Source organism: Kryptolebias marmoratus, linkage group LG4 (assembly GCF_001649575.2).
Source record: "Kryptolebias marmoratus isolate JLee-2015 linkage group LG4, ASM164957v2, whole genome shotgun sequence".
In the NCBI taxonomy this organism is placed as follows: domain Eukaryota; kingdom Metazoa; phylum Chordata; class Actinopteri; order Cyprinodontiformes; family Rivulidae; genus Kryptolebias; species Kryptolebias marmoratus.
The window spans coordinates 17,867,200-17,880,740 of NC_051433.1; the positions used below are offsets into that span (position 1 = coordinate 17,867,200).

General features: G+C 39.7%; 1 protein-coding gene across 9 annotated transcripts in view; it reads left to right on the top strand.

Annotated features, from left to right (window-relative positions):
- Positions 1 to 13,541, top strand: part of acap3b (ArfGAP with coiled-coil, ankyrin repeat and PH domains 3b) — a 58,688-nt gene that overhangs the window by 13,241 nt on the left and 31,906 nt on the right. For all 9 annotated transcript variants that reach the window (XR_005233064.1, XR_005233067.1, XR_005233065.1 and 6 more), the window contains exon 2: positions 13,358 to 13,415. Coding sequence is in view for 5 of the 9 variants with exons in the window: in XM_037975199.1 (XP_037831127.1) it covers positions 13,358 to 13,415 (58 nt within the window). In the remaining 4 variants the exon portion in view is untranslated. The remainder of the gene's footprint in view (positions 1 to 13,357; positions 13,416 to 13,541) is intronic.

Consider the following 13,541-nt stretch of genomic DNA (forward strand, 5'->3'; position numbering starts at 1 on the left):
AAAAAAAAAAAAAAAAAAAAAAAAAAAAAAAGGATACCACTCCACCACTCCAGGACTTTCCCTTCATTTTCTATCCAGTTTCACCTACTCTACCACCTCTGTGACACCACTAATCCCATGTAATCAGCTGTAACGCAAAACTTGTCATTTGTTGTAACACTTATGTGGAATAATCATTACTAGTACTGAGGGAAAAGTTTCAGCATTTCAGTTTAGATGTAAAAATCCTGACAAGTAATTTTGCAGTTTCCCTGAAACCAACTTCTTAATCGAACAGAGATAGAGGCTAGACTCTGGAGGGAATGAACTGCTGAATGAGCCAAGTCTTAATTGCATATATAAATGTTTATCTCACACGACATTTGTCTGATTTGTGAGGTCACATTGTCTGCTTGGCTTCTTCAGCAGATTCCAGTTCTTTTCTCAGAAACATCTAAACATACACACACACACACACACACAGCCACACACAAACCAGTAAGTAATGGGGGTATTTATGCATGTCTGACATGTGTATTTAACAGCCACTTAATAAAAACGGTGTCTTGTGTGACTTTTACACCTGAGCTGTGTGACTGTAAAGGACTTAATATTCTGTCATTTATTTACTGGATCTTGAGAGTGCAGATTTTCAGACAAATTCATCAGATTACATTTTGTGTGCTCTCAGGGACTTCGTTGTTGCGTCACATACTTGCAGTGTTGATAATCAAAATACCTTGTGTGACAAATCCATGAATTTTACAAAACTAATGTTTACCCCTGTTTGCTAACACACTTTAATGAGGTAAAACAATAAAGACCATTAAAACATAAAAAAGTTATTTTTTGAACAGTGAAATGGCTGAAATGTATTACTTATGACTAGATTTTGTTAGAGTGATGTGTACATGCTCGGAAGAGCTACAACTGGTCAGACTTTATATCATTTCTTTTTCTTTTGGTTAAATAAATCATTTTTGGGTTGTCTTGTTGTTTTTTCTTTTTAATTTTGAACAGAATTGTACTTCTGTACAACACATGCAGCCAGTATTTCACAGCTAAACCCAGTAACAAAAGCCAGACTTTGAGCTACTTTTTGGCCAACATCTGATTGATTTGCGGGAGCGCGATGATCAGGACATTACTGCCAAGCCTCAGTTAGTGTTTGACATTGATGGAGCATTCTTAGATGGATAGAAGTGTAAATCTGTGGTCATTTCCTCTTTGGCAGATCTGACTGTGGTGTCAGCAGGAGTCTTATTCCGCTCATGTTCGCTCAGCGCTGCCAAAGACAACAAAATGAAATCGGTTTGTTGTGCGAAGCTCACTTCTTTCTTCTGGTGCACATCTGGCTCAGAGGAAACATCCCTTCTCTCTCACACACACATGCACTGCTTGTGTTCACACGTGTACATGAAGTCGCATACAGTACAAACACATTAATAAGTATGCTTCTATTGCTCGGTGTGGGAAGAAAGATCTGATATAAATATAAACAAATGCTATCATACTGTTCCAACCAAAGATGCTCCTACCAACCTGTCCATTGTGAGAAACATCTTGCTTCATTTTGAGCTGCCATCTAGTCTCCAGCAGTCACAGCTCAGTGAGATACCCCCTTTAGTGGCTTCCTGGATGAGAGCGAAACATAGCATTTAACCCTCCTAAAGCACTCAAAAAAGAGAGATGAAGAGAGGTAGAGAAGCCCTTGTAACTTCAGGTCAATTTGACCCGAATGCCATTGGAAGGTTAATAAAGGTTTATTTAAAAAAAACTAACTTTAACCTTTTTTTTAAATTTTGTTCAAATTTCATTGATGCAAAATGTTCTAATGAGAAATAACTCTCAGTGCTGCAGCTAAATAAATCTCTGAATCTCTGATATCAGATTCTCAGCAGTGGGATCATATTTCTAACCTTTACAATCAGCCAGGTGTGTGTGTGTGTGTGTGTGTCTCTACTTGTATTTTATTACCTTCATAGGACCTTATCAAACCACTGGAATCAGAACCAAAGCCTGGACCTAATATGGTGGAACATCATTTTTGGGTTTAGAACTTTGGTGAGTATTGAGTTAAGGTTAGGCTGCACCACTTTACAATAAGCGTACTGTTTTATAAATGATTTATTAAGGCTTTATAAATAGGTCATGGATGTGTTTGTAAACAGGTTGTAAACCCTTAATAAGCATTAATAAAACAGTTATAAACACTCTTCATACATTGAAGCAGGCTCACTTGTTTGGTTAAATCTACCGCCTTATTCATTCAGATAGGTGTAATTTTTTTGCATGTTTTAATCTTCCTTATTTTAATACTAATTAACTTTATATGCTAAAACAAATCCTTATAAACTCAGTGCTTACATGCAGGTAACTTACTGACAAATGTTTGCTATTTAAAATCTAAAGTGTAAATAATAAAAGTTAATTAATAACTTCATTATTAACCATTTCTTAGTAATCTAAAGGACACCCTTATTGTAAAGTGGTCCCAGTTAGGCTTAGGCTTAGGCACATGCTGACAACGGTTAAGGTTAGATAACAATAGCAATGAATGGAAGTCAATACAGTGTCGTATAAGGATGAAAATACAAACTTGTGTGAGTATGTGTACACATTTGCCTAACTGCAGTATGTAAATGTTATATTTGTGTTGGCTTATGCTCAACAGGTGTGTGCATGTATTTTAAAAGTGAAGCAAAAGGCAAGTTAAACTAGTGCCGACATTCTTTAGGAAAGTTGTCACACGTGTTTTGAAACTATCACAGTGACTCAGTAAAGCTCAAAGAATGCAGATTAAGCTCACCTGTAAATCCATCCATCATTACAGTATTATGTCCTCTTTCAGACTTCAGTTTTTATACAGTAGTCAGGAACAAGAGGTGATTACTTTATTGTCTTTTCTGACAGTTGTAAATGGGACAGTTTCCTCTTCCTGTTTTCGCCCGAACAGAGGTTCAACCAGGTGTTTGCACGGATTAAAATTAAATATCTGCGCATTTGAGATGATTTACTATCTGATTTCATCTCATTGTAATAAAACCTGAAAGCTTTGTTTTCTTGGGAAACGGATGAAATATCAAAAAGAACACTGTGGACTTTCCGCCTGATTTTTGATTCTCTTCCTGGCTCTCAGCCTCAGGCGTGTGGGTTTGTCATGTTAGTCATCAGCAAAACAAGATCATCATATCTGTTGTTGTTGTTGTTGACTCATCCCTGTATGATGAGATGATTTAGTTTACTTCACAGTGAAAAGTAGGACTTTTTCAGTTGAACAATGGGAAGCTTGTAGTTATTGTGATGTGGTTTTCTTTTTTTCTTTTTTTTATTGAACTTAACCTCAGGACTGGGTCAGCTGAGTCCTCCGGTGTGTGCTAACGTTGCTGTTAAATGCACACAAAGAGAGAATAACAGTGATTCATGCCCTAATGACAGCATTTTCCTTGAATTCTGTACTTCTGTTCCTTTACAGCCCCACCAGCACAGATAAACTGTTTCTTTTTCTACATAACAAAAAAGGAGCGACTGTATCCTCAAAATAATGCTTTGTGTGTCTATCTGGGAGGGAGAAAAACTCTTGTAGAAACGTTTCCATTCACATTTTCTAATGAGTGAAGACACTATGCGGGTCTTTGCTGCCTGTCTTACACTGCGGTCATTATGATGGCTCCATAAAGGACAGAAAATATCTGTCTGCTCTTTTAACTGTCTTGCAGCGCATCTCCTTTTTTTTTTTACTCGAACTCTCATCCCTCGCCATGATCCGTCTCTGGTTCAGATGGATGCAGAAAGGGCGGAAGCAACAAAAAGGAGTCCTGGGAACAAAGAGCTTAAACACCACAGGGGTCTCCTTCCTCCTCTGCGTTTCACATGCAGGCTGCATCTGCGTGATGCTGCTTACACCCCACTGGGAGATGAGTGAAGGTTAAAGAGGTTAGGGATTAAGATGAGCGCGCAGTCCCACTTCCATACCGTCCTCTTTAAGCTTCCTGTTGATTGCGTTCATTGGGGAGAGCTTTATGCGTGGCTTAGCTTGTGCCAGCACAGTTTTTTGACTTTAGTCACAAACTTTATAGGCTGGTTTCAGGCAGAGAGGGTGTTGCTGCCGGTTGTGCAATCTTGACATTTTTGTTGCTTGCTCACCCCATCATCTTCCATTTTTCTTTCCTTTTAAACCCTTAATTTGGGACGAATGGAAGGAATTCACAGTATGATCTAACTTGTGCCTGAGCCGTGAATGGTTCAACAGCAAAACACCACAAACTCTGGCCAGGCCACAGCTGCGGACGTTTCCTTTTTGTCAGATTTGAAATGTTTTGAAATTTCAGAATCATTCCGTAACAACCAAGAGGTTTGAGATCGGCTTGAAATGAGATCCCAATAGTATATTTTATTCCACTTTTTTATTATTCTGTTTACTCTAAGCTAGTATTCCTAGTATTTCCTGGAGGAATGTTTATCACCTGCATGCCAAAGTTAACAAGGATCTCAGGTGATCAGTGAGAGTTTAGAGTGTTAGAGGTGACTCTCAGTTTCTACCACACCAGATTATAGCTCAGTATCTGCAAAATTGTCTGAATTATAGACATTTTTGTGTTTGCTAAGGTCAGTTAGCTGTGGCAGCCATCTTGAATCAGGATAACTCCAAAAACAATCATTTATATATGTAAATACAGTGATAATTTCTGGGAGTTTTCTTGTTTGTGAGATATTTTTGGTAACAAACAGACAGACAGGGTTGACTATAACAGGTAATTCCAAGGTTTTAATCACGTGTACAATCAAAGTACATGTTGTGGATGACTCCCTGCTACAAGCAAACCAAACTATAGCTCAATGTCTGTAAAACTGACTGAATTGTAGCCATTTTTGTGTTTCCGAAGGTTCGTTAGCTGTGGCGCCCATCTAGAATTGTGTTGACTTCAAAGGTCAATCAGTTGTGAATGTTCCTTCAATAATAACTTTCTGAGTTACATTAAAATGTATCCTGTGGTTTGTGAAATATTTTGCTAACATACACACAGATGCAGGCAATTGCATTATTATCGCCAGGCCTTTATGGCAGCAAGTGATTAAAAATGTCAGTCAAGTGCTAAAATAAGTTACTCACAGAGAGTTTGGTAAGTGTGCAGAAATTTGGCAGCAGCCAGAATTACCAGGAAGGAGGAAATCATCTTTTCACTCTAAAACGATATCTGAGCTCGTTCTACTTTCTGGCAACAGTGCAGTTTATTTTACTGGATGATGATGCAACTAAGGTTGCATTTTTCTAAGTCAGCAAAGTAACTTCCTGTGGAAACCTGTCCCCCCACCACCACCACCATCACAGCCTCCTCCCTATCTCTCTTGGCAAGAAAGGAGAGACACTGTTGTATTTTCCAAGAAAAAGCAGCTCCACCTGGCTTGTGTGGAGGTTACAGTACAACAGAGGGAAAACGATTTTTTTCTGTTTCACACTCGTGCAGGGAACGTTTCCCAGCGCACTTCCTGCTGGCCTGCTGCTGGAATGCACTCTGGAATGGCTATAATGACATTTCCACATCCAAAAGACTTCTTGGCCAGAAATATTCAGAAATGCTTTGTGTTTATACAGGCGGGCAGTTTGCAGAATGGCTGCTTGTGAGTAAAGATAACACATACGTTTTATTTGGGTGAATGTTTTGCTTCAGTGGGGTCAGCTGGCAGGAGGTCTGACAGCTGCTGAGAAGCAGAAACACTTTGACTTCTTTCTTGGAGTCACTTTGAAGAGCTGTTTAGTTGAATTGTGCAGAAGAAGAAATGAGCAGAAACGTGCACCCTGACATATTTACAGTCATTCACAGAGCACTGAGAACGTATTCATAACCCTAAACTTTTTCCACATGTTTTTCGACATTACAGCCGCAAGCTTCAAAGTATTGTACTGGGGTTTTATGTGATAGATCAACAGAAAGTGATGCTTAATTGTGAAGTGGAAGAAAAATGATACAGGGTTTTCAAGAGTTGATGGGAAGATGGAAGGAGCTAAACAATGGGCAATCCAGGAAGAAAACCTGTTTTAGGGTGCAAAAGACTGGAAACTTTTGCAGCTTAAAAGTCTCAAGTCTGATGGTTTAATTTCCAGCAGAACAACGACCTGAGACATCCAGCCAGAGCTACAGTGGGAGGGTTCAGACCAAAGCATAATCATATGTGAGAATGGACCCGTCAAAGCTCAGACCTAAATCCAACGAGAAGCTGTGGCTAGACTGAAATTGCTGTTCACAGACGCTCTCCGTCCAATCTGACTGAGCTGCAGCTGTTCGTCAAAGAATGGGCAAAAAATGAGCTGAATACAAACGCACACCACACTTTGAGATTTTTATTTATGAAATCTTTAAAAACCATGTGCCATTTTCCAATCCTGTGCTACTTTATGTTTGTATCCCAGTGAAATACTTTGAATTTTGTGGTTGTAACATGATAAAATGCGGAAAGGTTCAAGGGATATTAATACTTTTACGAGACACTTTTGGCTGAAACTCTTGCTGTCATTTATTACAGCTGCTGATAAGATCTTGCATGGTTTTTGTAATGAGCTCTAATCTCCTAAACTCAATGGACTAAAGATAATTCTAAAATATACAAAAGAAAAGGATTTAAAGAAATAATCTATGTTGTTTCTAGAAGCCATGAACCACTAAATAAAAACATCATGTTATTGTATGGTGGGCTATGTGGGAGACACATGTTTTTGCAGAGTGTAGTGAGTTCTTGCGGTAACCTCTGCAGATATTACTGAGGTGTTGATTCACGGGTTTGTTGTTCTTTTGTGTCAGCATCGTGTTCGCTCTCTTTGTCTCGTCAGCCGCCGGTCCAGTCAAATGCTTTTTCAGGGACTGAGTGTGTGTGTGTGTTGGGGGGTGTTTCAGGGGGGAAAGCAGAAAGCAGTGAAGGCATCTTTGTTTGCTCCACATAAGATGCTAGTGTTCGGCTCGGGTTGTTGTTGTTGTCGGTGTAAAAGGCGGCCTGTTTGGGTGAGCGTGAGTGTTTTTGTGTGGAACATTAACTGGAGGCTCTTTTAATTGAGTCTGAACATGTGTCTGTGTGTGTGTGAGAGAGAGAGAGAGACGATTCATTGGCACTGATTTCTCAACATCCGATCTATAAACTTTGCTGATCTGGATTTGATCAGAGCTCAGAAATTAAATCTGCACATAAGAATTTGTTCATTGCAGTTAGTCACACTGTCATACTTTGTGGTATCAGTCATTAAAGGAATCTCACAGACGGGAGACGGGCAGATCAACAGATGGACAGTAGGAGGCGGTTATTATTAAAACAAAGACAAGACGGGAAATATGATTTTGGGGGGAGGAGAATGTTGTTAGAGAAAAAAAAAAAACAGAGCAGCAGACTATTTTAGAGGCTCTCGTGTTCGGGATCAGTGGAATAAGGTTTAATTGTTGTGATGAAGACTGGTTTCCCAATAGACTCCAACTGAAAACTGGAAGAACAAAGAGCTGAAGGGATGGGCTGCCGTTACTGTCCCCACCCAAACACCACCTGCGTCTGCTCTCCATCAACATCCGGGGAAAAGATCAGCTTTATCAAATCACGCGGTCGTCATCTGCAAACACAGAGGACTCATTTCATTTAGACACTATTTCTCAGCTGCATCTCATTCTGGGAAAAATTAAATAAAACCTACAACTCAATACAAACCGACTAACATCTTATTACTAGGAGAACCGAGGTGTGTTAGCGAGATAGATATGTTTGCAGCAAGCATGAGTGACCAATTGAACAAATCAGTCTGTAATTAGGCTTTTTCCTCATGGCAGCAGACACTACGGAGGTCCAGCAGCTCACTCCATAACACTCTGGCTTGTTAGTGACAAAGATTGCATCAGGTGGAGGATTTCTTTCCCCCCTCTCTGAAGTAAAGAACACAAGCCGAGAGATAATATTCTCTTTTTTTAAAAGGATGACATTTAAAATAGTGTCAAGGAGCTGCTCAGATGGATCAGACAAAGAGAAAATTGGTCAGGAAAAAAAGCGTGAGTAATAGTGGTGATGCCTGTTGCCATGGAGATTGGGGTCAGTGACTGGTTGCCATGCAACCCACCACTTGGAATTCTGTATGAGGAAATTTTGATGTGTGTGTGTGTGTGTGTTTAGTCTGGAAATTGTGGGTGGAGGATAACAAAAGCATTTATTCTATTTTTAATGAGAAGATTCAGCTTAAATCTGTTCGTTCAGGAAGCTTCAAAACATCAGGACTTTTGATTTATCAGATCATAAAAATACAAAGCAAGCTACAAAAATCATGTCCCATGCCTCAAAGAAGTGAAAGGCCCAGCTTTCTTTAAAGAAATGCATATCGCCCGCCGCCTTTCATGTGAGTTATATGCTAAGTTTATCTTATGCTGAGAAATGTTTTAAACAAACCTGGGAAAGGACATTATGCACAATCTCAGTGGATGTCATTCTCAGAGTATGTGCTAAATGACTCTCAGGTACACATCTAATTTAAGCTGAATATCTGTAAAACTGACTCAGTTGAAACCTTTTATGCTTTGGTTAAAGTCAGTTACCTGACGTTTACTCATCATTTCCTGAACATTTCAATAAAATCCATCCTGTTGTTGGAGTTATTTTAACAAACACATTATTGTTCTCTTTCGCCTTTTGGCAGCGGGCGATAATATAAATACAGAATATTTACAAGTAGTGTAATAAAACTCATAAATTATCTTATTCAATATGTAAAATACTATTTTTAAAAACATTACAGACATTATTGAATTTGTAATTTGGATCCAGAACAGGTTTTTAGATCTAAGTTTGTTTATATGTAGCAATAAGATGACACAAATTAGGGCAATCAGCCACTTTGTTGACTGTGGTAAGTTTATTGCTTAGAAATGAATCAATTTTCTGCAAATTGTGAGCAGCCTCGACAGGAATGTCTGATGCTTTGTGGTTTCTTTGATTAAACTGTCTGTCAAATACTTTTCTTCCCGACGTTGCTCACAATATAAAGTTTGATCTGTTGCTTGGTGACATTTACAGATAAATATACATGTCAAAATCTCTGACAGCTGATTAATTTGCATATAAATGTGGGGCCCCAACTGCGTGTCATGTCTGACATATCTGTATTTTTTTTTTTATTCAGTGTGTCGTGATAAAATCATGCTGCTAAAAACACGTTTATAAAAAATCCTGAAGCTGTTACTACTGCAGCAAAATGTGCAGGACGATCTTTTTCCATCATTTTTTATTTTACATAAAATTGTTTCTTAACATTCATGATTCAGCAGCTAATAAATACTTTTGAAATGACTTTTGAATCTCACTGTCAAAGAGGAACATCTGCTTGTGTGAATGAAGATTCGTTTTTACACGTTTTCCAGACAGTTTGGGGTTTTGTCTGAACAAGCTAAGAGTTTTTTTTTTTATATTTTCATTTTTTACATAGTCGTGTATTTAGTAGGTTACTGGGTCAGTGTGCATGTGTTGCATTTATTTTTTATTTTCGGTTTCTCTTTATGTGTATGTGACTAAGTTTTCAGATGAGAAAGTGGATTTGCTTTCAGGCTGATATAAGTAGAAAACAAGGTCACCGTCCGTCCCGTGCTGCTGAGTCAGATTGAAACGCTGACAGCAAGAATGATTCCATGACATCCTGCTGACGTACAATTATTTATCGGTGAATATATTAGCAAACTACAGTATGTTTTTGTTAGATAAAAGTGCATCGATAAGGCACAGCTGTGAGGATGTGTGCATATTTTTAGGTCAGTGACTCAGATCAGGATGCAGCGCAGGCTGACCTTGAATTAATGCAGAACGAACACATTCATGGGGAGACTTAAACGTGAGATGTTAGACTTAATGAGATGCTGCGTTTTAGCCTAAAAAAATTTAACTCGCAGCCTTTTTTACCCCCTCTTTTCTGAAGGTTCACCTTCCTCATATGCCAGGAAGAAATTTCCAAATGAACATCTTTGTTCATCTGAGTTTTTAGGCTACAGGGTGTTATTTTTTTTAAAACTCATTGTGTCCTCTGCCTCTGCTCCTCCTAAGTCCTTGGAGTGATGCTGATGCGGACGAAATGCTGTGTGACATGTGGAGTCTTGACATGGGAGGCTCAGATTCATGCAGTCTTCATGCTACGGTTCAGCAGCACTGTGGAGGATCAGAATAAGCTCACTGCGCTTGTGTGGACAGTTGATGATTGCAACGCACATGTAGCTCAGAGCTCCTGAGGCTCCCCTCCCCCTCCACGCTGCTGATGTCAGACGTCAGACCACGTACAGTATGCCAACGCTGGCAGGGCGTGAGAGCCCATCCCCCACTCTGAGTTCCCTGCATCATCATCATCATCATCCATGAAGCTGCTTTGAGGTGTTTCGCTGTTTAAATGAATAGTTCGGATCTTTTGAAATGGGGTTCTGAGGAACGGTTATTACCAGTCAGTATCTTACCTGTTTCAGATAGCTCTTTGGATAGCATTGTTTTGGAGAAAGAGTTTTATTCTTACTTGATTGATGAGCTAATAACTAGTCTGAGTGAGACCAAGACCAGGGTGGATGGCTGCCATCTCAAAACAAGTCCAATTTTAAACACTTCTTCAGGGTTTTCTAACTTTTTCTACAGCTAGCTGCTAGTGCGGCTATATGTTCTTGCAAATAATCATACCATTTTATTTAATTAACCATGTCATCCAAAAATAATGCCAGTGTAAAGGCCTTATACTCAAGCATATAGACACCACCAATCCACTTTGGTCCTGGCACCACTCAGACCATCTGTTAGCTTTTTGTTTTGGTCAGAATTAAATTCTGTTTAACTATTCAAAGAGTTATCTACAACAAGCAAGGTATTGATTGTTCATAACCTACCTATGTAACCCTACTTCAAAGGATCTAAAACTATCCCTTTTAGGACACAACCACAGTCCGTAGAAGTCCCACATTTTCCAGCGTTTTCTGCGCTCTGCGTTTTACTCCAATTTTAGTTTAATCCCACAGCTCTACACTCAGTTAGAGCAAGCATTATTAAAGGGTTTGATGCAGAGCTAGGAGTAAATGAGGACTAAGATGAACTGAAAATATACTGTACATTTGCAGTAATTCCAAGTAAGAGTTACCAAAAACCAGAAGTACAGTCACCTTGTGCTGAACTAAAAAATTCAATCAACGGAGTCTTGACTGACGTTGTATCAAGTGCTGCCTGTTGATCCATGATATCCAATCCCATTTGGTGTTTATTGGCAGTGTGTGCTGCTCAGGACACAACAGACATTAGTAATGAGCTTATCCTGTAGATTTAACAGCTGTTTTTTGTGATGCTGTTTGGGTCCGAGTGAGTTAATGGGGAACAGGATGCTGCTGGATTTGACACAGATCTCAGGAGTGGAACGTGTTTGTGCAGAACGCTGCCGTGTTCCTAACTCGCTTCCAGCAGAAATGAATGTCTGTCAGATATATTGGTGAAGTGCAGTAAATCACACAGAATGCGACATGCTTTCAGTTTGAGAGATGAAAGACGAGAGCTCAATGATTTCTTTGTGAGAATTTACTAAAATCTGTTCAGTGGTTCATGAGATACTTTACTTACAGACAGACAGTGTTGACTCTAATAGATGTCACACACTATGGTGTTCTTTGAGTGTGTTTTGGAGATGATGGTCATCTACTACAACACCAGGTTTTAGCTCAGTATCTGTAAAATTGGCTGAGTTAAAGCCTTTTTTGCGTTTGCCAAGGTTGCTTAGCTGTGGCAGCCATCTTGTATGGAGTTGGCTCCAAAAGGTACACAGTTGTTGATTTACATCCAATGATTACTTTCTGGGAGTTTCATTAAAATTTGAGTAATAGTTCGTGAGTTATTTTGCTGTCTCTACAGACAAACTAACACAGACAAGAGCAAGAAAAACACGATTGTCCTTTTGCCTTCGGCTGCAGTCGATAACCTCCTCACATTGCAGGGAACTTTTGAGAGCAAAGAGGCATTTTGGGAATGTTGTTCTTTGAAGCAGGTGATAACTGATTTCTGCTGACTCCCCCTCCTGACATCACCCTCCCGCTGGGTAAAACAGACACAGGCAAAGTTCGAACCTTCGGAAAATAAACCAGCTTGGCAGGTGGTGTTGATTCTATCGGTCTCCGTCTCTGCACCGCATTTCTTCTGTGACGTATGAGATCAGCTGTTGGGTGTAGAGGAGTTTAAAATAAAGGTGAAGTTCGGGTTTTGCGATGAGATCACCTTCTCCACCAAGGTTTATGGCCGACATGTTGCAACAGATTCGAGGGTGTGATGCTGATCTCTGGCCTCATCAGGATGTTCCACAAAGCTTTAAGCTGAACTCAAGGAATGGAAACTAAAACTAAAAACATGTTAGATTTGTTTATATCAAGAGATGTCATTTTACAGAAATACTACTGGGTCTACTTTTGCCCCTATGAGTTTGCAAAGGGGACAAATAAAATTGATTTGATAAGACCTCACAGACAACCTCCGTGGCCCACATACAAGAGGTTGCCATAACGACTGACCCTGCTTGTGTGGTCATGGATGAGTGTGTCTGTCTGTGTGTGTACTTGTGCAGTAATGGAAGAAGACCCCTGGGGGGGAAGGACGATTTAGAGCGATCACCCACCCAAACCACCTGACACAGTCCTGCTGAGGGCCGTCACAACCCATTATCCTCCTGCTGAACAGACGCCGACATGAAAAAAATAAAGAAAAGTAGTTTAAAAGTAATGTGCTAAAATGTAGTTGCTGTTATTTATTAAATGCGACTGAATTTCTAAAGGTGACGCTGAATCTTTATGTGTCGTTGCTGCCAGGTTGATCATTTATTGGAGACTGAAGTGCAGGTCCGTGTCTCTGCATGATGTCATTTATTGATTTTTACCACTTTGCTGTGGCCACTAATCTTCCAGAGAGATGCGTCTGTCGATCTAATCATCAGGATTAATGCTCCAACCTGAGAGACACTGATGTTTGGTGCCTGATTGGAGCTTAATTTGCAGAGGGCTAAAACACAGATATCGTTAAAGACAAGTTGGCTCGTGAATTCACAGAAGTCCATCATCGTAGGCTGTACACATCTTCAGTGGCTTTATAGTTTGTTCATTTTCTGTAAAATACATTTAAATCTCTCCTCCCTTTAACCACTTGTTTTGTTTCAGTTCATTGCCATGGACACAGCCTTCCTAAATCGTTTCTCTGACAATTTGTTTGAGTATTTCTTATTGTGCCCTTCCCCAGGAATCTCTGCCCAACAAGGCAATGATTCTTGGTCCTGACTGTGTCTTTCGGGTTAACATGTGATTCATTTTCTCAGAAATGACATTACGAGAAAGAAACAGATTTAATTAACTGTGTTGTGTTCTTTGCGCAGGGCTGGGATCGATGATGTGGAGACGGATGTGGTCGAAATCGAAGCAAAGCTTGACAAGGTACGAACTTACATTGTTCTGTCACTGAGGGGTTTGTGCATCTCTTCCATGTCTTTAATGTCACACACACACACACACACACACACACACACACACACACACACACACACACACACACACACACAC